This window comes from Mesoplodon bidens (genome assembly GCF_964165515.1).
Source record: "Mesoplodon bidens genome assembly, chromosome: 13".
Classification (NCBI taxonomy): domain Eukaryota; kingdom Metazoa; phylum Chordata; class Mammalia; order Artiodactyla; family Ziphiidae; genus Mesoplodon; species Mesoplodon bidens.
Genome location: NC_138169.1, coordinates 18,004,219 through 18,028,976, shown reverse-complemented (window position 1 = coordinate 18,028,976; position 24,758 = coordinate 18,004,219). Strand labels below are relative to the sequence as shown.

General features: G+C 51.8%; 1 protein-coding gene across 1 annotated transcript; it reads right to left on the bottom strand.

Moving 5' to 3' along the window:
* Positions 1-475: 475 nt before the first annotated feature.
* GLTP (glycolipid transfer protein) lies at positions 476-23,957 on the bottom strand. The gene is made up of 6 exons (XM_081252932.1): positions 23,729-23,957; positions 7,655-7,713; positions 6,528-6,661; positions 3,608-3,758; positions 1,284-1,861; positions 476-1,062 (listed from the first exon to the last, which is right to left on the bottom strand). The coding sequence occupies exons 1-5, from the start codon at positions 23,829-23,831 to the stop codon at positions 1,679-1,681; spliced, it is 630 nt and encodes a 209-aa protein (XP_081109058.1). The 5' UTR covers positions 23,832-23,957; the 3' UTR covers positions 476-1,062; positions 1,284-1,678.
* Between the last annotated feature and the right edge of the window lie 801 nt (positions 23,958-24,758).

Here is a 24,758-nt window from a genome sequence, read left to right as displayed (position 1 = left end):
TATATCATCACTGGTGATTTACTGGTCCATCTTGCCCACTAGACTATCAGTTCTGTAGGAGCAGGAATGAAGTAAAATATTTCCTTCTACATTTAACCCTAGTAACAGAAAAAGCATCAGCCCACGATAAAGCTCAAATAACCAATGGTCACAGGGTTGGCGAGGCAACAGGGATTGGTGGGGACTGAGGCAAAGTGGAAAATATATCCACCCACTCTCCCCATCTAGCCAAGGGGGCAGTCATCTCTCAGCTCCTGACAGGCGGTCTGATTTTTCAAAAGAAGCTAGAAATCAAGATTTTCCTGTGACATGTCCCCGGTTTCTCAATGTGGCAACCAGTTCTATTTTTTTAAACCAGAAATAGGACCTGGAGGCCAGAAAACAGGTCCTTGGCTTATCCCTAGCTGTAACCTCTGATCCAGAAAGAACGGAAAAAAAAAAAAAAAGAATCAAGAACCAAAACAGCACACCAATGTGATTCCAAAATAGAGATTTATTTATTAAGGATTATTTAGTTTCCACATAAAAATCACCAATTGTTCCTCACTGGGTTTTTAACACATATCAGTTCTTTGGGGATTGCTCTGTTCGCCCCAACACTTTCAAAAATACAGCTCTTTTTAGCGCCAGGAAGGACAGTTAAGGCAGCAAGGCGTGTTCTTGGGTTCATCCTCTCCCCCTTGAAAGAATACACATGGTAGGTAGTTTCTTAGGTTGGAAAAGCTGTCCCTGAAGAAGATAATTATGGAGAAGAATGCAAATACAGTCATCTATGGTCAATTATTTGTGCCTGATAGCTTTAAAATAACCCTCCCCTTGGTCATCAAAGGCTTGCTGGTTGGTTTCAGCTATAAAAACACTGTCTAGCAAAAGACAGTAAGAAAGAGCAGGCTCTAATGACAGTGCTGTGAAGTTGGGCTGTGCAAACCACTGAGAACACACACCAGTTTGCTTTAAAAAAAATCCCACAACAGGGGCCCTGTATAATTTCAGATCAAACCCCCTCATGGTCCTTAAAATACCCCAAACATCATTCAGCCAGATCCTCAGAAGGACACATGCCTATTTTTTTTTTTTTTTTTTTTTTGTACGCGGGCCTCTCACTGTTGTGGCCTCTCCCCTTGCGGAGCACAGGCTCCGGACACACAGGCTCAGCGGCCATGGCTCACGGGCCCAGCCGCTCCGCGGCATGTGGGATCCTCCCGGACCGGGGCACGAACTTGTGTCCCCTGCATCGGCAGGCGGACTCCCAACCACTGCGCCACCAGGGAAGCCCCACATGCCTATTTTTAAAGTGAGGAGTCTGACACCAGTTCCCCCCGAGTCATGCTCCACATGGGGTGGTGGTGGGAAACCAAAAAAACCCTAGGACTTGATTTATTAGAAACATTAATCAATTTTTATCACACTGAAATGAAGGCATAAAGTCAGTCTGTGCTGTCATGAGATTCGGAAGCGACATCGTTATTTATTGCTCCACGAGGATAGACCCCAGAAGTGACTTTTAAAAGAGGAGGGCCGGCCCCCTGCAGACCCTGGTCCATCTCTGGGCTGCTCTGGGGCGCGCCTCAGGCTGGGGGTGGCCGGCAGGCTGGATTCACAGTGATTCAGGTTTGCCTGTTCCTGCGGCAGGCTGTGGTCGGGGCATGCGGCCCGGGGTGCCCGCTGAGGGTCTGGCCTACACCTTGTAGTTGAGCTCGGCGTTCATCTTGGTGTACATCTCGTAGATGACATCGATGGTGGCCGTGTAGTTGACCAGGAAGAGGCGGATCTTCTCCAGGCATTCCTCTTCCGTTACGTTCTGGCCCTTGGAGAGTGCTTTGAGGAGGTCGGACTTATAGGGGGCCGCGTACAGTGCTGCCTTGAGACGGGTGAGAGGGGGGTGCGCAGTGTTAGCGGAGGGGGAGACCCTGAGCCACCGGGCCAGGCCCGTCGGGGTTCTGGGAGGGGACTCCCCAGAGGTCCGTGCTGGGCAGGGGTCTGTGCTATTCGTGGTGCTGGACGGGAAAGGCCAAGGGGGATGTGTGTCCCCTTCTACCCCGGTGAGAGACAGCAGGAAGCTTTGGGGACAGACAGACCTGGGTTCAAATTCCAGCTTGTGCCGCTGACTAGCGGTGAGCCTCGAGCAAGTTACTTAGCCTCTCTGAGCCTCAGTTTCCTTATCTGTAAAATGGGGATAATAATGACACCCACCCAATCAGGCTGCTTCCCCCGGGGCTCCCTGCCCTGGAGAAAGTGAACAGCTTCCTCCTGAGACCCCACCTTTCTGAGCCGGGCAGAGGACGGCTGATCTGTGCTGTTCCTCTTTTGTCCTTCAGGGGGTGATACTTCCCTAAATGTCAGGGCTTCCCTGACAACTTGAAAAATCCAGAGAACCGGACATACACAGCATTTCAGAGCCAGAAGGAAAAGGATGCAACCGGATAAAAAGCTTAGGCTACAAGCCTTTTGAGAAGGTGAGGAAATTACAAATAATAACGTTATCATTAGGAATCAAAATAGAAATAGCTTCAATTTGCTGAGTGAAAACCACATGCCAAGCATTTTATACAGAGTAACACGGTGACTCTTCACAATGAGACTGTGAGGCAGGGACTATTTTATACCCATCTGCAAGATGAGGATACTGAGGCTCAGGAGGTAGAATCCCACCTGCCCATTTTTCTTACTGTGTGACCTCTAGCAAGATCCTAAACGTCTCTGGGCGTCAGTTTCCTCATCTGTGAAATGGAGACAAGGACAGTACCTCTCGGTGCATTTGTGACGATCACCCTCCACCGGCGGCCCACCAGGCCAGACATCCAGGACACATGGTTATTACTGAGGTGGTGGTCGTGAGGCCTTCACGGGGGAGGGGGAGGGGGGGCAACGGTCTGCCGGGGATGGTGGGGGACAGGGCTCTTGCGGCGCCCACCCAGGACGAGCACTGTCCCCAGCCCTGCCAGGGCAGATGGCCCAGATGTGGCCCTATTTCCTGCCTGGATCCAGCAGATTCCCGACCCAGCCTACCCTCGACCTGTGCCACGTGGGACAGAGACCAGCCCTCAGATGCCGGTTCTCACAGGAGTGAGGAAGAGCGGGTGGTGGGAGCTTCAGGAGGAAGGTCAGCCACGACAGTGTACAGGGCACCCCGAGGGCTCGCCACACGTCCCCAGTGGCGCTCTCCCAAAGCCGGGCTGCTGCTGAAGGCCAGTGGTCATCGTCACCCCAACACAAGTCACCAAGAGCCTCGTGGGCCAGTGTTCTTTCAGCAGACGCCTCCGTGGGCACAGGGGCCTTTCCTCCCCTCCCCACCCCAGTGCGAGGGTCCCAGCTGAATCCGAGGGGCCAGTGAGGCCAGCCCACCATCACCCTGACGGCCTCAGTCTCTGCCCTGCTTCCTCCCACGGCCTCCCAACCAGGCCCCTCATCAGAACCACCACGGAGCATCTAGGAAAATGCCCGCCACGCGGCAGGGGTCCCTCGGAGCACCAGCCTCACCCCAGATGGACAGGGGAGCGCTTCCTGAGCCGGGGTGGGAGGGGGGCGGGGCCCGCAGCCACAGGGCGCGGGGCACAGGGCGGGCCCCGAGAGCCAGTGGTCCTTCCGGGCCTGCGGGGCGGCTCACCTGGAAGATCTTCTGCACGATCCAGCCGTGGTACTTCTTGAGGGCCATCTCGTAGGCCTTGGTGGCGTTGACGCGGACGAGGCTGGGGTGGTTCTCATCGCGCTCGCCGTCGCAGATGCTCTGGAGGAACACCTGGATGAAGCGCAGGCCTCTGCAGCCGGAAGGGAGACTGCGCTTCAGGGCCCTGCATGCCCCCCTCGGCACCACCCACCAGCGCCGCACGCGGAGACTCGGATGCGCTCTGTATTAACCTCCTACAGTGAGCCGGGGGCATGGACACCCCAAAGGGGGTGATGATTCCTCTGCTGTCATGTGTCTACAACAGCTTCCGTGTAACGTGACTCCCCGGCTCACGTCACATGTCCCAAGTACCTTGTCTATACCAGGCCTGGGGCCAGTCCCTGTTGGGCTGTAAGGTCTATGAGGGCAGGGTCTGGGCCTGTCTTGCCTATTTGCCACATGGCCATCAGTGCTTGAGGAATGAAGCCAGTCAGTGCAGGGTTGAAGCTACAGCTCTGGTCCTCAAAGGGCTCAGGGACCATAGACCAGGGACATGCTAAGAACACAGGCGAGTTTGACCCTGTGGGTTCCCCGCCTCCATCACTGCCTGAGCCACGGTCTGCATCCTCCAGTGGCCACTTGAGCCCTTCCTCTGGGGTAGGATGATGCTTCAAGAGCCAGAAGAAGGGTGTGGGTCACGGCAGGGTGACCAAGCTGAAAATCAGATCAGTACTAGCCCTTTAATCCACATCATTTCATCTGCTCCCCTCAGCCCTGTGAGACTAAGTTCAGCATGATCTGCCCACTTCACAGAAGGGAACACAGAGGTACCCCAAAAGCTCAATCAAAGGCCGGGATGTGAACCCAGCCTGTCTCACTCCCCAGCTGGGGTCCTCTGCTCCCTGCCTGCAGGGCGGTAGGATTCAGGTTGGGGGGTTCTTAGGGGCAAGAGTTCTGGGCCCGAGGACTAAAGGAATAAAAGTTAAGCTTTATCACCTATGAGGTGAAGGGAAATCCTCCATGCTTGGATCATAACCCTCAACCATTGGGGATCAGCCTGGGGTGTGGAAGCGAGCTCGGGGTCCAGTCCCAGCCCTGCCCTGGCTGACCACCTCTCCTGAGCCCCTGCCTCTCCCAGCCCAAATGATCCCCCTCTAACCAGCAGCTGGGACGATTCCTTCTCAAGCCCCATCTTACCCTGTTGCCAATGGGCTTCATGCCCCTCAGTGGCTCCCTAGCACCCCTGAGGAGGCTGGAACTCATCCGTGTCCAATCCCATCTCATCTTTCCCTGCTCCTGCCTTGCATCCCGGGCCCTGGCTAGACCAGATCTTCCTGGAGGGGCAGATATGCTGTGCCTCTCCTGCCCTCCCAAGGCCTCTGCAAGGCCTCTTCCTCTTGGAACCCTCCTGTTCAGTCTTGGAGACCCTGCTTGGCGATCCTCCTCCGGGAAGCCCTCTCTGATTTCTCTCTGCTCCAGGGTCTGATATCCAGCTGTCAGGATCTGCCCACCAGCCTGACCCCTTGCCCAGGCTGTGATACCCTAAGAGGGACCACGCCTCTCCAAGCATCATCCCATGCACCCGGCACCATGCACAGCACACAGTAGGTGCTTATTATGTGCTCGATTTGTTGACATCCACCGGCATGTGCTCTCCCAGTCACTTGGCTCTGCCCACGTCTGATCTGGACACAAACAATCTAACTGATCTGAATGTCACTCTCTGGCTTGCTCTTCCTGAGAAACCTACGGAACCTGCCAATGGATAGACCCAGGGGCATTCCTTATTCCAGGTCTGTGAGTCTCTTGTTGACAGACAAGAGTAGGTGGGGACGAGTCACAAAATAGGCCATAAGGTTGTTAATTATAGCCCACTTACCCCCTGATGCCCACACAGGCCACACCCTCCAGGGAGCAGATTCTTCCTGCTCTGTTTCACCAAAGAAGTGCATGGGGGTGGGGGTGGGGTAGCTTCAGGGAATGGAGAGAGAGACAGGGGAAGAGCCCCTTTCCTGGCTTCTGACTCCAGGCCCCAGAGAAAGGGCAACATTGGGAACATCCGTGGGGCAGAGAATGGGTCCCTGGCTTCACAGCTGTTGCCAGGGACTGTGGAGTTTGCACAGCTAAAGGAGAATTCTGGAGCTGGTAGAGAGCAGCGTGATCTCAGCAAGCAAGCTGCCTCGGCTCTCTGAGCCTCAATGGCTTCATCTGTAAGATGGAACAATTGTATGCGGCTCCAAATATGTGCTATGAGGACAATATGTATCATGGTTACAAGCACCGTCAACTCTGGGGTAAGACTGTCTGAGTCCATATCCCATATCGGGGTACCCTGCCCCCAGGCCACAGGACGAATTTGTGCAAATTAGAGTTCTTTGTCCTCAAGATGCTGTATTTCTGTCAAGAAGCTCTCATAATATACAAATCTACCATGTGTGTGATGTGACCAGCCCTAGACGGAACATCTTTGTGCAGTGTACAACCTGAACAACTGTGCTCAGCCACTCAGTCCCAGCACTGCCCCTGTGCCCTGGGCATGTGATTTGGCCTCCAGAAGCCCCAGCGGCCTCCTCTGGGAGATGGGGATAACCACACCTAACTCACAGCACATGAAATGCGATTGGGTGTCTAAACAGCTTAGCACAACAGCCAGAGTACCCACCGGCTTGCTATGCCTCTGGTGGGGCTGGAACAAGCAAGGAAGCCTCATCATCAGGCTGGCCTTGGCCCCCCAGGGTGCTTTTTCTCTGTCACTAACTAGCTTTGCACAAGAAGAGCGCCTATGTGAAAGACAGGAAGTGCCCGTCCTGCCCCATCAGAGCAGACACCGTGGGGCAGTGGCGGGGTTGGCCGTCCCTCCTCTGCAGAGCAGGCCTCCGGGCCCACCAGCCACACACACCCAGCCACCCAAGCCCATCACCTCTTCAGCCACATCAGCGCCAGCGTGGCCCCCACTTTGGGCCACTCCGCTCCATACATTTCCTTCTCCACCTCCAGGATGTTCTGCAGGGTCCGGAACTTGGCCGGGTTGGTGTCATACACAGCTTTGATTTTCTGAAACGGAGCACACAGGGTTTCCCCCTTAGGAAGGCTGCCTCCATAGATGGCTGCCCGCGTGCTGGGTGGAGGAGCACCCCGCCAGAGCCTTGCTCTCCTGCCCCCCAGCGCCAGGACCTGCAGTGGGGCTTGTCAGCGGGGCTTGTCATAACAATAACCATGACCATTTGCATTTACAGGACTTGCGAAGAACTTTCTGGGCACAGCCTCATTTGATCCTCACGGCAACCCTGATGCTGCTGTCAGAATTCCAATTTGCAGATGAGGAAACTGAGGCTCAGAGAGGGGAAATGATGTGATCAAGGTCACACAGCTGGTGCAGGTGCGAGCGGGTTCCAGCACTGGCCAGGCCCCAGAGTCCACATTCTCCAACCACTACTGACAGCGCCTCAAACCCCAAGCATCTGAAGTTTCGCTTTGGTGGACAAATGGAAATAGGTTCTTAGGATTCTGAGATGTCCAGGAAGAAGGCTCCTGAGTTGGAGCCAGGCAGTTTGGATGTGAATTCCACCTCTGCCACTTCCGTGCTATGAGCCCCTCGACAGCTCTGAGCCTCAGCTTCCTCGTCTATAAAATGGGGATAATGACACAGAACCAGCCTCAGAGTGGATCCTCATGGGGGGAGGGTCAGTGGCTAGGGGATGCCATCTGGAACTCTCAGGACTGGGGAAGGGAAGGGCAGGGTCAGTGCACCTGTGGACCTTGGAGTTTATTTTTTGTTTGGTAGAGTGACTACAAGAACCAGTAGGTTCCTTCTCAGGTCAACCCTCCAGACTGTGGTCCTAGCTTGGCTATGACTGGATGGCATGACCGCAAAGAGAACCAAGAACCTGGAGCTCCAAGTCAGAGAAGCTGGGGCCCAGGCCCATTTCCACATCTCCTTCCTGTTCCTCGGCCTGGGGAACTTGCGGCAGGGAGCAGGGCACTGGTGACGGGACGGGATTATAGACTCCTGATCTGGGTACCAGGGCTGCAGGGCCAAGTACGTACTGTGATGTTGCCACTTATGTCCACCTTGATGGGAGTAAACACTGCGGAGCCGAGGCAATCTGGGGACAAAACAAGAAGAGAGATTTAGATTCCCAACGAGGGTGATATTCAGGACCTCCATGGGCCATGGGGACCGGAGGGGAGGTCACTTGGTGTGTTTAAGGAAAGGCAGAGCTGTTTGTTAAGTGTTAAAATGGTTCATGGGCAATTTGGAGTTCTGGGCTCTGAGTGAGACCAGTTTCTTACTGCAGGACTTGTCAGAACCTTTAAAATACACCTGGACTAGGACTTCCCTGGTGGCCCAGTGGTTAAGACTCCACAGTCCCAAGGCAGGGGGCCCGGGTTTGATCTCTGGTCGGGGAACTAGATCCCGCAAGCTGCAACTAAGAACCCACATGCCGCAACTAAAAGAGGCCGCATGCCGCAACTAAGACCTGGTGCAGCCAAATAAATAAATAAATACTAAAAAAAAAATACAACTGGACTATCTAGGGGGCAAACCGTTTTGTCCACAGCACCCTCTCTTCCTAAGACAAAATGTTCTATATTTGCACCATCTAACATGGGCCACATGTGGCTATTGAGCACTTGAAATGTGGTGAGTATGATCGAGGAACTGAATTTGTAATTTGATTTAACTTTCATTCATTTAAATTTAAATAGCCACATGTGGCCAGTGGCTACCAAATTGGACAGCACAGTGTAGAGTATCCTGCAGAACTAATACTCTAAGAAACCATCTTGGCTGACAAGGCGGAGGCCACTAATGAACCAGCTGGCCAGGAGGCAGCTCGAGGAATCTTACGAGCTGAAAGAAGAGCTTGTTCACCAGCTTCTTTTTTTTTTTTTTTTTTTAATTTTTATTGGAGTATAGCTGCTTTACAATGTTGTGTTAGTTTCTACTGTACACCAAAGTGAATCAGTTATATGTATACACATATCCCCTCTTTTTTGGATTTCCTTCCCATTTAGGTCACCACAGAGCACTGAGTAGAGTTCCCTGTGCTATACAGTAGGTTCTCATTAGTTATCTATTTTATACATAGTACCCACAGTGTATATATGTCAATTCCAATCTCCCAATTCATCCTACCCGCCTCATTCACCAGCTTCTAAGGAGGAAGTGAGCTGGCGACCCAGAGGCCCCACCGTTCTGAGGTTCTGCGTAAGAGCCCAGGAGAACCCACCAGGAGTGGGACTCTGGTCACTTAACAGAGCTCGATGAACTGGGGCTCCATACCTGCTCTGCACACACTGGCAGTGTGGGCTTAGTCATGTCCCTTCTGCTCTCTGAACCTCAGCCTTCCCATCCAGCAAATGGGTCAACAGAACCGATCAGAGCTGCTGTGAGAATGATGTGAAACAACCCACTTCCAAGACACATATTTTGTTCACCTCTGGAATCGGAATGTTCTTAATCGGAGGCGTTTTTCCTGTCTTGGTGGTTCATAAAACAACAGAGCATTTTAAAATAGGTGGCACCTTTGAGTTGATGAAATGTGGACCTAGAAACTGGCAGTGCCTGGAACTCAGGACTCCATGGGAAATGTGAGCTGACTGTGGACTGTCTCTTCTCCTTTCCCTCCTCTGTGATCCCCCAGCAGGCTGGCACAGGGACCAGAGACAGCCCACAGGTCAGAGCTCCCTGCTAAGGGCTGGGCACGGAGGAAACACATGGGGAAGGGCCGGTTCTCTCCTGAGCAGACTCAACAAGGACTTCACCTCAGAGCCTGAAGACAGCCGTGCTTCCCCAACACCTCTCACCGTCCTCGATACAGAGCCCAGGGGGCAAAGATGCCCAAGCAGGCCACAAGTGGGTACCAAACCCACGGCGGGGAAACACCGGCGCCAGCTTCCCCTTGTCCGCTGGCCAGGCTGGGGCCTCGGTGCGCGTGCCAACTGACCGCATGGGGCGGAGGACTGGGGGAGGGACACCTGTGGGCTGAATTCCACCCAAGGTGACCCAGCACAACTGGCCGGCCATCTGGAACATTCTAATCGCAGCTGTTACAAAAAAGGTGCATTAGGGAAACAGCAATGGACGTTATAAATGAAATACCCCAAAACCCAATGGAAAGAAGGTCGGGTAGATATCCAGACACCCTGGGTTTGAATCCAGTTGAGCAAGTCTCCTGTGCCTCAGTTTCCTCACATGTCAAATGGGGCAGCAGTGGTACTTGTTTCATAGGGTTGACGTGGGGATTAAAATGCACGCACTGAACGCATTTAGCAGAGTGGCCAGCACAGGAACCCTCAGTACATGAACTGTGACCATCTTTATGACTTTGTAGCATGACCAGGGCCAGGCTCCACGGTCCAGCAAATGTCACCCAGGCTCAGAAGGCACCAGGTCCTTCAGGACCTCCACTGAGTGGGAACACTGGGCCTGTGCCCCCTACCACCTCTACTCTCCTACTTCCCGACTGAGGCCCTCATGGGGCCCGGGGTGGCTGCTTTGCCCGGCTGCAGGCTCCCGGGCACAGAATCCTCGGGCAGAGAGGTGAGCCCACTGCTCTCAGCTACCGGCCTCTCTCTCATGCCTGTGGGAGCACATTTCCCACCACAGGGCTAGGCTGGACCTCCCCCGGGGTGGCCACAGGAGCTGCTCCGAGGTGCTGGGCGGGGGGATGCAGGCTGCCTGTCCCACCTGATCCTGGGCACTCTGGATTCCCAGGTGGACCTGCCAAGGGCATTAATGAGGTAATGATTCCACCCACCCTTTCATCTTCCCTGATGTATCGCTGACCTCACCCTGCAAGGCCAACCTGGGAGGCTGTGCAATTTGCTAGCCCTGCAACGTGTTCTCTCCCGGGACATTTACCACCGACTCCCCCAAAGGACAACACATTCCAGACTTAAAATAAGAATGCAGGGAATTCCTGGCGGTCCAGTGGTTAGGGCTCAGCGCTTTCCCTGCTCAGGGTAAGGGTTCAATCCCTGGTTGGGGAACAAAGATCCCGCATGCCAAGCAGCGTGGCCAAAAAACAAATAAATAAAAAGAAACCTCCTTAAAAAAAAATAATAATGCAAGACAGCCAGGACTCTCCACCACTGGAGACTCTTCCCCTCCTGACTGTGCAACCAAGGGTCACCAATTCCGAGCCTCACAGGAGCCGGGCAGGTGCCATGGATGGGCAGCATAGGGACTGGCTAAACCCTTCCAAAGGGGGACTTCCCTGGTGGTGCAGTGGTTAAGAATCCACCTGCCAATGCAGGGGACACGGGTTCGAGTCCTGGCCTGGGAAGATCCCAGATGCCGCAGAGCAGCTAAGTCTGTGCACCACAACTACTGAGGCTGCACTCTAGAGCCCAAACGCCACAACTACTAAAGCCAGCGCACCTAGAGCCCGTGCTGTGCAACAAGAGAAGCCACCACAATGAGAAGCCCGCGCACCGCAACGAAGAGTAGCCCCCGCTCGCCGCACCTAGAGAAAGCCAGCGCGCAGCAACGAAGACCTAGCCCAGCCAAAAAACCAAACAAACAAAAAAACCCTTCCAAAGGGATGGCCAATGGCCTCACCTCCACATCTTTAAAAACGTATGTTGTCCAACGACATGAGGTGGATGGATGGATGGATGGATGGAGAGGTGGATAGACAAGTATGGTCAGGTATTAATGGTAGGCTCTAGGTGGCAGATTCATGAATATTCACCAGAAAATTCTTTCAATTTTGCTGTACGTTTTATTTTTTATTTATTTTATGGGTATACTATTTTATTAACATTTACATTTCACCAAGAGTTCGCTAGCCATTTGTTCAGAGTTTTAAAGACAAAACGGGCAAACAGCTTTAAGGCTGCGATGTATTCAACACTGCACCATATATTCACCAACTAGACAATCGAAGGGGTATGACTATACCCTTAGGAGCACCAAGTATAGGAACAAGCCCTGGAATTGGAAGACAAACCTGACAAGCCATTCAGGACTGAACAGAGGTCTTTGGTTGCTGACAGAATCTCCCCTTGACTTCAGACTTGAGACAAACCGAGGGAGTCTGTCAGTATACACAAACCACTGCCTTCAGTAACAGGATGGACTGGCCAGAACCAATTCAGGTCGTGGGGGCCAGTCTGAAGTGAGCAGGGTTGGCTGGAGGCGGGAAATGTCGCAGCTGAAGGCCAGCACCGGCAGATGACAGCAGCCATCTTCTAAAAAGCGCTGATTTCTACACAAGTTCCTAAGATGCTTTTCCCAAACAGGGTTGCTGTATGTTTTAAATTTTTCATATATAAAGTTGGAAAAGAATGGCAGACTTGGGACTTCCCTGGTGGTCCAGCAGTTAAGACTCTGCGCTTCCACTGCAGGGGCACGGGTTCGATCCCTGGTGGGGGAACTAAAATCCCACATGCCGTGCGGCACAGCCAAAAAAAAAAAAAAAAAAAGAACAAGAATGTCAGACACTTTTTTCTGCTCATAAAAGTCATACTTCTTCCTTCCACTTTTTCTCCAAGTCCACTGCACTGCTACTGTGATTGTGGTTCCACGTGTAACTCTGTTTTCCACCCATCCCTGCCATGGGCTTGAGCTCAGAGAGGGCAGAGACCAGGGGGCCTCAGTCCGCCTCTGTGCCCCCAGCCCCTGGCACGGAGCTGGACCCCAGCATGAACGAGGGGGCAGATAATAGGAAACGTGAATCTAGAGGCACATTTCCTGCCAGGTTCTTTTTCTAGCCACTTTCTTATAGTGAAGATTGACCCAATGCACCGGGTCTAAGGACCCATGCGACTGACATGGCAGAGGCTATGGGAAGGGGCTTTGGCCTCAGTTTCCCCGCCTGGAAAGGGACCACCCCTGTAGAGTTGCTTTGATGGGGCAGGCGCCATATGTGCCAAGTGAGGGCCCTGAGCCTGGCCGTGATTTGATTCCCACCACCGGCTGATGTTCGAGTAAAGCCATCCCACGTTGGAGATGCGGAAGCAGGGCTTGGTGACAGATCATCATCAACCACGCGTGGGTGGCTTCCTAGCTTTTCCCAGTGACTCAGGTCACTGGGCATGCATTTTAGACATGCACAGAATGTTATTCAGCTGCCCTGGCTCTAGAAACGGCTCTTGTGTGGTTCTGAGTGCCCGCCCCACCCCGCGATGGCGGGGAGAAAGGCTTTTTGTTTCGCCTTCTCCCGACAGCATGTCACTCGGGTCATGAGGCTGCCGTGGTCGGCAGGAGCCGGGCCCCAAGGCAGCTGTTCTTGTGCGTCGTGGCTACCACGCAGGGACAGAGCTTCTGCTCTACTGTAGGGTAGGATGTGGGGTCTGGATGGACTTCTGGAGCCAATTGTAGAGCAGAGGCAAGAGAGGGGAGAGTCGAGGGCTGGGAGATGGACCCCAGCAGAGGGAGGTGGTGAGGCCGACCGACCTCAGAATCCACTTCCCCGCTGCATGGGGCCGGAGCGAGGGGGCGATTGCCGGCAGGAAAGGCATCACTGTGTACACGTAGATGGGCACACAGGAGTCGGGCTGGCAGCATCTGGGGGTGGGCCGCCTGTGATTAGGGCAGGAGCACGGTTGTGCTCCAGAGCTCCAGTCCTGGGTTTGGCTCTCAGCTCTGGTGTCTGGACAAGTGCCTGAACCACGCTGGGCTCAGGCCCCTCCCTTTCCAGAGCCCTGAAGTGCTGGGTAAACAGGAGGTGCTCCAGGTAAGCTGAAGCCAGCTTCAACAAGCCTCATGGAAGGCCCTGGGCTTATGTTTGCTTTGGCGCAGCCCGAGGCCGCCAGGCCCAGAAGAGCCAAGTGACTGGCCCAGGGTCACACAGCGAGAGTCAGGCACACAGACACAATTAGCCAAGGCTGGTGCCACCACTCCCTCTAGTCTTTCTTTCTAGGACATTTCTACCTGTGTGTGTGAACTCAATAAAAGCGAAAGGACTCTGACGGGAAAACCCTGAAATGATTTGAACCCCCAAGCACACCGTGGCCTAAGCCTTGAAACTCAAACTGGCCGCTGCTCTGGATACGACGCGACATGCTTCTGGAGGGTTATCCAGCTTTACCTTTCCTACAGAATGCAGGCCTGCCTCAAAATTATTACCTTTCTTGTTTTACCTGTTTTGCAGTTAACCCGAACTTGTTTTTCATTGTTGTCAGCCAACAGGCTCTTTAGAATGACACCCAGAACCTGCCAGAAGGGAAGGGCAGGGGGCGGGGGGTGGGGGGCGCGGGTGGTCAGGTGCTTTTCTCATTCATCAAAGGAAGTTGTCTCAAAAACAAAAGAAAAATCAGATACAATTTCACCATCTCACTTCATGGAACCAACTCTAATGGGCACGGATTCCAAACACAGTCAAGCCTTGGTTACCCGGAACATGTTGGCAAATGGCCCCTTCTATTTAGAAGACTTTTCTAACCATGCTACTCAACCCAAAAGGCATAAGGAAAAGACCAATAAGTCTGATTACAAAACCCGGAAACCTTCTATATGGGATGGGATTGGGGTGGGGGGAAATCCCATCACCAATCCAAGCCAAAGAGCAAACTGATTGGGGGAGGGGATGACTTGTGTAACAAATGTCATAGACCAAAGACTATCATCCCTAATACGTAAAGAGCTCGAACAAATCAGTAAGAAAAGAACAACAACCACCTTACAGAAAAATGGATAATTAAAAGAAGAAAGGAAAAGACATTTAATCTCAATAATAAAAAGAAAATAAAGCAGTGATATATTTTCCATCTACCAAATTTTATGAATGTACCAACTTTCACATTCAGCCATTCTGGATGGAACTTCTCAAAATGTAACTCAAACGTCCCTGCTTTTGTACAGCAAGCCATTTGCAGTTTTCTAAACAGGGCCATCATCAAAAACAGGAATTACGATAAAGGTGTGACCCAGTGACGTCACAGGCCCCCTCAACTCTTCTCTAAATGGCTCTACATGGTATGTTTTCAGGGATTTAGGACAGCTTTGTGTAGTTTTTTAAAAAACTCCTCTTGTTTTCTCTGCAGTGCTTTGATTCTGCTAGATACTTGGAAAACAAATAGCCAACTTTGTCATCATTGCCTGCAAAATAAGAGGAAACAGGCACCAAGCAAGCATTCTGTGCATGACCTCTGTGACAGTTCTGCCTGGGTCTCTGTCATAGTTCAGATGGTTGAGATTGCCCAGACAGCAGAATTCCCCGTAAGCCAGCAGTCACCATATGCCACACAGAATCACATTCACTTCCTCTTTTTCTGGCCTCAGTGTAGTTGGAAAGCACCTGCCATCATGCTCTGAGCAAGCCTCCAGCACATATCTGGAAATTTCCATCCAAGCTGCCCCTCAATGCCTACCTCTTCAGACAACCATATCTTCCAACAGGTGATGTTCCCAACATCAGGCAAGAGGGTGAGAGAATCGCCCCCGCCCTGGCCCCGCCCTCTCATTTCATCTCAGGAATAATTTTCCTTCAAGAACAAAAAGCATTCCATTTTTAAGATGCACAGCTTCACTTTCAGCCTGTGTGATTCAGTGTGGGAATACCAGACCCAACCCATAAATATTTATTTGAAAAAGGCAGAAGAGGGTACCTGTGTCATGACTCTAGGAGCCTGGTTTGGGGAGGTTCTATTTCAAATTCAAATTTTTTTCAATAGCTAGATAATAAGGTTTCGTTGTTAAACACATGGGGCAGATTAACTTCACAGATCCTGGGTTAATGGGAGGCACTCAAATTACAGCTGATGGAGATGAATCATTTATTAATCGTGTGTGTGTGTGTGTGTGTGTGTGTGTGTGTGTGTGTGTGTGTGTGTGTGTGTGTGTGTGTGTGTGTGTGTGTGTGTGTGTGTGTGTGTGCTCTCTCTCTCTCTCTCTCTCTCTCTCTCTCTCTCTCTCTCTCTCTCTCTCTCAGTCTGCAATAAGGCCTATTTTGAAGCATAAGAGCCCTGAGAATGCCCACCTTCCTGAAACTAGTTCCCATTCTAAATTCTACTATCCTAATATCTAAGAGAAAAGAATGTTTACAAAATGATGCTTTTAAAAATCACCCCCATGGGGGCTTCCCTGGTGGGTGTCCCGGTCCGGGAAGATCCCACATGCCGCAGAGCGGCTGGGCCTGAGCCATGGCCGCTGAGCCTGCGTGTCCGGAGCCTGTGCTCTGCGGTGGGAGAGGCCACAACAGTGAGAGGTCTGCGTACCGCAAAAAAAAAAAAAAAAAAAAAAAAAAAAAAAAAAATCACCCCCATGACATGCCAACTCTCTTTATCCAAAATTGACCCCTTTGGCAAAAACCAGCCTTCAATCGGGAATGCAGATGGGAAAATGATTTCTCTTACTTGCTGTGTGGCCTGGGAGAATTTAGTTAAACTCTCTGAGCTGCAGTTTCTGCATTTGTAAAATGAGGCTAATAACAGGCCTCACCTCATAGTTTCTGGCTAAATTTTTTAAAAAGTATTCTTTATGATTATAACTATTATTATACATCATATCATCATTCTTTAGAGAAGAAATCCAGAAAAGAGTGATTCCAATGATTAAGAAATCGAAAGAGAGGAAGGGAGGGAGGAGAGAGAGGTAGGGAAAGAAGGTGTTATCAGTTAATGGATACGGGTAAAATTAACAGGAGCCCTTCAGTTATAAATAAGGACCATGTATTCCTGACCATTAATGTCTGAGATCTCAGAAGGGAGTGGAGAAAGGAACTCGGGGGAACAGTAATGCAGAAAAGGAATCATTTCTGAGCCAGGGGAAGTGTGACTTCTGACTGCGGAACTGCGGGGACAGAAAGCAGAGGTCTTACAGGACCCTGGAGAGGGCCGATCCGTTGTAATGACTTTTTAAAAAAAATTTATTTATTTATTCATTTAATTTTTGGTTGCATTGGGTCTTCGCTGCTGCACGTGGGCTTTCTCTAGTTGCAGTGAGCAGGGGCTACTCTTTGTTGCAGGGCGCAGGCTTCTCATTGTGGTGGCTTCTCTTGTTGCAGAGCACAGGCTCTAGGCGCGCGGGCTTCAGTAGTTGTGGCTCATGGGCTCTAGAGCGCAGGCTCAGTAGTTGTGGTGCACAGGCTTAGTTGCTCCGCGGCATGTGGGAATCTTCCCGGACCAGGGCTCGAACCCATGTCCCCTGCATTGGCAGGCGGATTCTTAACCACTGTGCCACCAGCGAAGCCCCCGTTTTAATGACTTCTAAAAGCTCAGATACAGTTAACACTGTAACAATTTTTTTAAAAAACCCTGTTACAAGTAACTCTGTAAGAATGTAACACAAGGAGTTAACATCCATCCAGGCCATTTTAAAACTGAAACAATGCAACCTACATTTCCATTCTAATAAGCTCATTGAAATAAGCACACTGCCAGATGAGAACTTACTTCCTATCATTTCCCCTCCCCAACAAACAGCTCAAAAAGGCCCTTGCTGCTCTGGAAGACCTGTGGCAGGGCTGGCCCCCTACAAAGCCCTTACTAGCTGTGTGACCTGGTTAAATCCCTCCACCACTCTGAACCTTGGTCTCCTCTTCTGTAAAATGACACCAATTCCTCCTAATTCATAAGGTCATGATAAGGGCTGGAAATGAGATATCGGCTAGTTCGATGCTTGGCACATGGGAGTCACTCAAATCAGGGGTTATGCTAGCTATGATGGGGTCACGCATTATACTTTACAAAGCCCTTTGGCACGCATTCTTTTCATTCCCTTTCAAGTCCCATGTTGGCTGGGCACCTACGCTCTGCCAGGCACATTGCTGGGGCCTGGGAGGCGATTCACAATGGGGCACTGTTCCTCCAGGAAGCCCTATGTGACAGACACCCCACAGATGAGGAATGAAACGGGGACTGGATGAGCCAGCAGGTGACAGAGTGGACGTTCGGGTCTTTTCCCTCTTTCTTCTCCATCCTCTTCCCTCCAGGAGCAGAGGCCAGACCTCAGTCCCTGACCTCAGGGCCGGACTTTTCTGAACCCAGAGGATCAAGAGGATTTCAACCTTATCACTGGGGGAACAGAGCAGCTGGGCACCTTTTGTCCATGCTCTGCACTGGCCTTTGGATGTTATAAGTGAGAATTGCTTCAGTAGCCAGGCAGCTCAGCTGGCCCCAAGCCCTGGCAGCTGGTCACCAAGAGCCAGAGGCAGCTTGTTTTTGCAAGAACCTTGTTTCCCAAGGGCTGTGTGGCAAGAAGTGCAGATTCTAAAGGTCTGAGGATGTCTGTCCCACCTGTGCAAAAAGATGGAGTGATTCTGGGCATTGGGTGCCAACATCACCTGGGGGAGGCCGCCTCCATCGGCCCTCCTGGGAGGCCCGCCTTCCCCCTTGTACAGTTGGGGCTGCAGGCTCAGAGAGGGGAAGCACTAGGGCATGGACACACAGCTGGGGCACCATGGAAGCAGCACTCAAGCTCAGGCTGGCTGCTTGATGCCAATATCCATCTATCTAGAGACTTCGATTCATGGACTTCAGTGGACAATAGACCCAGGTTCAAAGCAACTTCTTCCCTCTAAGCCTCTAAAGCAGCCAGCTCATGGGCTGTTACACAGACAGACGGGATAAGACAACAGGGCCAGCGGCAGCCCTCTATACAGGTGTTAACTTGGCTCTAACTTGGGCCAGGTGAGCTCATGAGTATGTCTCACCAGCACGCAGTAGGTACTCCTCAAGGCTAATGAATCCTCATTCACTACTTGCAAACACACTTCCAATGGATGAGAGGAGTCTGCAGGCCGGTTCACACTTGCAAAACCCATTGCTGAAAGTGACTTATCCACTGCCCTCCGCAAAGTACATTGTTTCCTCCTCCTAGAAGCGGTCTACTTCCGGTTCCTACAGCATCCAGCTCTCAACAGACACTCAACCAAAATGATAACTAACCTGCTATTGGACGAGGGTTAACACAGTTTCTTGTTTCTCTTTCTTGGGATATTCTATACAAAACCAAAAATAAACATATATTTGTATCAACTTAAAAAACAAAAACCAAAAAAATTTTGGTCCCAAGTCCTGAAAGGTTCTTGTTGCAATGGTAGGAACAACTACTTAGAGGCCAAGGGGCTGTGGGTGGGGCTGGTCCCCAGGCGGTTAACTCAATGTCCCAATTAAAGGAAAAACTGAGCTGTCTGGGGCCTCCCCACTGGATGACTTCCATGCCCCAGCTATCAAATCTGCGTTCAAATAGGCAAGAGATATGGTCCCAGCTTGGCAAGATGACTATGAGGCACCCGGCTCCAAGGAAACCTGCATAGCTGGTCTGGGGTTCCCAGCGTCTTGGATAAGCCACAGTGGAGCCAGCAGAGCTCCTGGACTTCGGTGGCCAAACAGGCTGGCTCCACTGACCAGATAGGAAGCCAGGAAAGCAGGCAGGCACAATAGCAAAAGCACTGCATAAGGAGTCCAGAGGCCTGAGTTCTAGTCTGGCTCTGTGGTCAATTGCTGGCTGTGTGACCTTGGGCAAGTCACCTAACCTTTCTGGCCTTTGTTTCTTTGGCTGTAAAACAAGATAATTCTGTGCCTCTGGGCCTGCCATTCCCCCACCCCCACCCCCCGCCAAATAGAACTAGCATTGAACGAAAGTGATGCAAAACCACTCTTTCTGGGGCTACTCTAGGACTGTTTCATGAGTGTCAGATATCTGTAAGGCTCAATTCTATGGACATCCATTTAATTAAGCTAAGAAGCCTGAAAGAAGTAAAATCACCCCCGGAATCTGGATCTCAAGAACCAAGAGGTAGAAATCATTACTTTCAGCTCCTGCATCTTTGGTTGCTCCCTAAACGGTGAGAGCAAACAGGTGTCACCTCATGCATCAATTCTAATGGACCTCGGAGTGGCTGAGGCTGTGTTTAGACTTAAAAGGGAAAAAACCAGTATCATGATTGATTATTAATGTCTGCCATGGGTACAGGATATGAGTTATGTATCTTAATTGGATTCTACATTTTAACTTAGAAAGAGAGAAGAAAGCAAAACACTTTTAGAAGAACCCAGAAAAATGGGAATGGAACCAAAAGCATTCACTCGACAAACATCACTAGCTCACCAAGTGCACTGAAATAACTCAAAGTGTCAGAATGGGGTAGATTCCATGGGAGTCAGGAAAGATTTTCCAGATGAGGTGACCCCTAAGCTGATTCCTTAAGGATAAGTGGAACCCAGCCAGGTGAAAGGAAGGTGGTGGGCCAGAGAGGAGTGGTACCCCAGGCAGAGAAACTGACGCGGGTAGAGTGCCAGAGGCAGATGATGGCATGGTACCCTCTGTGGGGCTGCAAGCCATTCAGAAAGGTTACAGCACAGATATCAAGGCAGGGTAACAGGGAGCCACTGAGGCTTCTAGGCAGGGAGTGACAAGACTAAATGATTAAGCCCCTCCCTCCCCCTCCCTCCACTCCCCCCCATCCTCCAATTGCAAATGCTCTAGAACAGCTGCATAATTGACCATAAAAGATTAGAGAGCAGGGCCTCACAGTCAGCTGCAAACTGATCAGTCAGAGGTGAGATCCAATTACTGGGTCAAGGTAGAGAAAGAAGATGCACAAAGGGCTGACCTCTAAGTGGACATAGCATAGACCTATACAGCTCGGGAGACTCAGGCTGGAGATATGGAAGAGTTAGTCCAGGATGCAGATGTTCTGAGCTACATCTGACCTGCAGCCCGAAGAATCAACATTCGTCAAGCCCAACCAATTCTGTCCCAAACCACCACCGATGATGGTTTAAGAAATGGAGTTGTGCTAACAGGTTAAAAGCCTTCACACCCTTCGACCCAGCAATTTCCCTTCTAAAAATTAGAAATAACCAAAGAAGTATGCAAAGAAATATATACAAGAATGTTCACTGTAGCACAGTTTACGAGAGCAAAAAAACAAAAAGGAAGCAATGTAAATGTCCAACAGCAGGGGATTGGTTAAATAAATTATGTCCACATTCAAACAATGAAGTTCTAGGCAGCTATGAAAAATGCTGATTGATGGGTAAAGGTGGTTATGCTATATTGTTGGGTGTAAAAAAGCAGCTTATACATTTCCCCTTAAACATAGATAAAGATATAAATGGGTCTGGAATGAAAATACTCTGAAATGTCAGCATTGATTCTCTCTCAAATAACAATAACAACAACAACAAACTCTGCCTCAGAAGGTTGTGAGAGGATTAAGTGAATTAGTCTACACAGAATGCTTAGCACACAGTAAATGCTCAATAAATGGCAGGGAGATTTTTAATTTATCATTTCTTCTTGCTCAATTTTCCTTGGAGAAACAGATCTTCCTTGCAGAATTAAAATACTTTTTAAAAACACAGCTTTCAGCCCTCTGCCCTATTTATACCAAGAGCAGTAGCTCTCAACCAAGGGTAACTCGGTCTCCCTGCAGATATTTTTGGTTGTTACAACTTGGGGAGATGGGGTGCTACTGGCATCTGGTAGAGAGAGGCCAGAGATGCCACTAAATGTCTTACAAAGCACAGGACAGACCCCCCACCCCAAAGAATGGCCCAGCCCCAAATGTCAGCAGTGTCACGGTGGAGAAACCCTGATTTGGAGGAAACCGGCACCGAATGCCTTTCAGACTTCTTGTGTCCATAATCCCAGGCCTGCTCCATTCCAGAAACACACCACCCAGATCATCCAGGGGACCAGACGTTCCCAAGACCTAGACAAAGCCCATGTGTCAGAGCTGACGGCGGATCTCCATCGACCCTTGAGTGCCAGAGAAAAGCCACTGGTGGGGGCATCCTCCTAAACCTTAAACCCTCAGGAGGAACTCTCCCCCAGGAAGAGCCTCATGCTTCAAAATGGATCATCACGTTTTTTTGAATAGTGCTAAGAATTATCCTCTGTGGGCCAACCCACTGAGGCCTCTGTATAAATGGTGCTTCTGTCAACAGATGTGACGGCCCACAGCAGCCGGCTCGCAGCAAAGACAAGGGTCTTTTGAAATCAGGGAAAGGAGGAGGGGGTGCTCTCCAGCAGGGGCACCACATCACCGCCAGCTCCAGCCGCCACCACCCCCCTTTCCTCTAAAACCGGCACGATAATCGCATCAAAGGAAGGAGCCCCCAAATGCAGAACTGATGGGCAACCTTGCTGAAGATGAGGGAGGAAAGGGCCACAGAGCTTAACTCGGGGTCTCTCCACCTTGAGATCCAGCTAACATTTGGGGTTGCATCAGTTCTTTGTGGTGAGGGCTGTGTGTGCACTGGAGGATGTTTTGCCCACTAGGTGCCAGTAGCATCTCCCCGTGCCCCTCACCATCCCGCCCGCCCCCCCCCCCCAGGTTGTGACAACCAAAAATGTCTCTAGATATTGCCAGATGTCCCCTGAGGAGGCGAAACCACCCTCAGCTGAGAACGACTAGCTTAAACAGATTCTGAATCCTTGTTCAGGGCAAATGCTCATAGAACCAAGGAGGGGGGAAAAACCTGTCACAAAAATCAACAACTCCTCAATGCTCAAACCAGATAGCTCCCAAGCTCCTGCCTGGAGAGTCAGTGTTATCTCAACACTGAGATACAGAAAATAAGAATGTTTTATACATTTAACAAGTTCTGACTGAGCACCTACTGTGTGCCAGGCACTGTTCTGGGTACCAGGGATGTAACAGTGGATGTAAAAGAGCCAGGTCTGAGAATCGTACAAACCAGCCAATGGCACTCACTCAAATACTACTCATTAATCAATCATCCACTCTATGAAGGAACCAAAACTGAATCCAGGAACTTGTGTAACAACCACACACCTCCCCCTGCCAACAGCTAAGATCTATTTGGCACTTAAGGCCTCAGAACTTTACACACACCACCTCATTTACTCTTTGCCGCTAGCCTAGGAGATCAGCATGCCCATTTCACAGACGGGGATGCTGAGGCTCAAGAGGTGGAGGAGGAGAGTGGGCACACGACTCCACGTAGTCACAACCACCCCAGAGCCCACGGCACTTCAGGGACTACTGCCCACCGTGAGCTCTGGTCACCCACTGGGGGGAAAGGGAGTGACTGCCCCGGGTGCCACTTCCCTTCAGTCCAAGTCAGTGTCAAGGTTCTGTCAGTTTGCGGGTTTCAGCAAGACTCTGCCCGCCGGACTGGTCTCTTCCTGCAAGGCCACCAAATGAAACAGCAGGGCGGGGCGCTGGGCAAGCGCACATAGAAGAGGAAAAAGCAGAGCTCAGGTTGCACCCTTTACTCAGGACCAGCAAAGCAAAGGGCAGGGGCCGATGGTACTGTCTTCTGTTTCCCATTTTCCATCCAGGGTGTGGGCTGGGCTGAGGGGTGGGAGAAAGGAAGGTCTGCAACCAGCTCAGGGCTCCTATGACCTCCCAGGGCATGACATATGGAGGAGGGGTCTTTTCCTTTTGGACCCCATCCCAAGCACTCCATGTCTGATGTCACCCCACATAGCAGCCCCCCTGTCCTGACCCCTGTTCTAAATGGAGGGAAAGCTTTAGGTGGTTCTCCCTAGGAAGGGGCCCCAGAGTTTTGCGACTCCCTCCAAAAGGCCCCTCCTCACCCTGCCAGGCTTCCTGCCCTTGGAGTGGGGGTGGTGGGTGGTGTCTCTGATCTGGAATGAGGGAATTCTAAGGAAAGAAGTGTTCACAAGGTCCCATGAGGGAGAGGCTGGGAGAATTTACAGAAAAGGGGGTTTATGAAATGGGGGGGGGATTCATTTTAAGGGGAGGGAGTTGAGAGCCACTCTGAAAGGGAAGAGGGGGATGACAGGGTGAGAGATGTTTTCGGGGAGATGGAGGATTGGGGATTTGGAAGAGTAGGGGTGTTTGTGGGGAGATGGCAGACTGGGGTGCACAAGGGGGCGGAGAACTGCGAGCATCTGAAGGACATGTTGGCATGTGAGGTGTCTGGGGAGACAGAGGGTTGGGAGAGTCTGAGGGAGATGGAGGATTTGGGGATGTCTGGGAAGAGATGAAGGATGTGGGGATGTCTGGGAAGAGATGAAGGATGTGACATGTTCGGGGGAAAGAGGATTTGGGAGCGGGCCGAGATAGGGAAAATTTGGGGTGCTTGGAGAAAAAGGGGATCTCGGGTGCGTGGGGAATTAGGATTTGGGGTGTCTAGTTGAGGGATGGTTGGGGGTGCTCGGGAGAAGGAGGATGCGGGTGCGCTCTGGGTCAGGGCTGCGGGCCATCTCCCCTCTTCACCCCGGCTCACCGAAGAAGGGCGGCAGGTGGGACACCGCCTCCAGGAAGGGCCCCGTCTCGATCTGCTTGTCCGCGGGCAGCGGCTTCAGCAGGTGCTCCGCCAGCAGCGCCATTTCGGGGTCGAGGCCCTTGGTGATGCCCCAGCCGGCGCCGCGGGCGTCCACGCCGCCCCCCGGGCCGCCGCCGTCAGCTCCGGGGCCGTCACTGCCGCCCGCCGCAGGCTCAAGGGACGCCAGCGTCGCCACTTCCGCCCGCGCCGCGCCCGCGTACACGAGCGCTCAGCGCCGCCCGCCGGCAGAGCGCCTCAGCTGCCGGACGCCCCGCCCCGCCCGTCCGCCCGTCCGCCCGCGCCCAATCGTCGCCCACGGCCGCGGGCCTGCGCGTCACCATTGGCCGAGGGGCGGGGCTAGCGCGCCCGGCGCGAAAGCGCGCCGACTCGTGGATCTAGGTACGCCCAGGTGAGCCGCTCCCAGGTGACCCGTCCTCAGGTGTGTTACCTGCCGCCCCCCGCATGGCACCCCCCACAACCAGGCGGGCTGGCTCGGGCCGGGTCCTCGCCTCATGGGCGAGGTCACAACTCACAACCCATCCACCAGCCCAGGTTACAGCCCAATCCAGCCAGCGTCCCTGAGGACATCTGTTTCCCCGCAAACAGCCCCCAGTGACTTTTTGGACACTGCTGTGGTAACAGTTCTCTTTGGCTACACCCACTGGGGACACATGATTCTTCTCTGTGAGTAATCCTATGCCTGTTGGACACTCACTGCTCAAGTTAACTCAGCCATGCCTAACTAGGACTCTTGTTACCTGAAATCTGGGGTCGAGTCTGACTTCAACAGTCTGATATTACCTGATGGATTCAGCCCAGTTTACAATCCAACTCAATCAACACCTGACTGGTGCTTGTTTCTTCAAACCTGACCTCAGCCCAATAGCTCAGAGTACATGCCTGTCACAACGTGGAGCACAGTTCACCTCAGCCACAACCCACCTAGATGCTTGTGTCCTAAAATCTAGCACACAGTTGTTGAGAGCTTCTC

Bases quoted from the DNA above. Each gene is read 5' to 3' on its own strand.
- GLTP (XM_081252932.1), bottom strand. From the start codon at position 23,831: ATGGCGCTGCTGGCGGAGCACCTGCTGAAGCCGCTGCCCGCGGACAAG. The intron at 3,759-6,527 runs GTGATGGGCTTG...TTCCGGCTGCAG, and splicing joins GCGCTGATGTGGCTGAAGAG to AGGCCTGCGCTTCATCCAGG. The intron at 1,862-3,607 runs GTGAGCCGCCCC...ACCCGTCTCAAG, and splicing joins TCGTGCAGAAGATCTTCCAG to GCAGCACTGTACGCGGCCCC.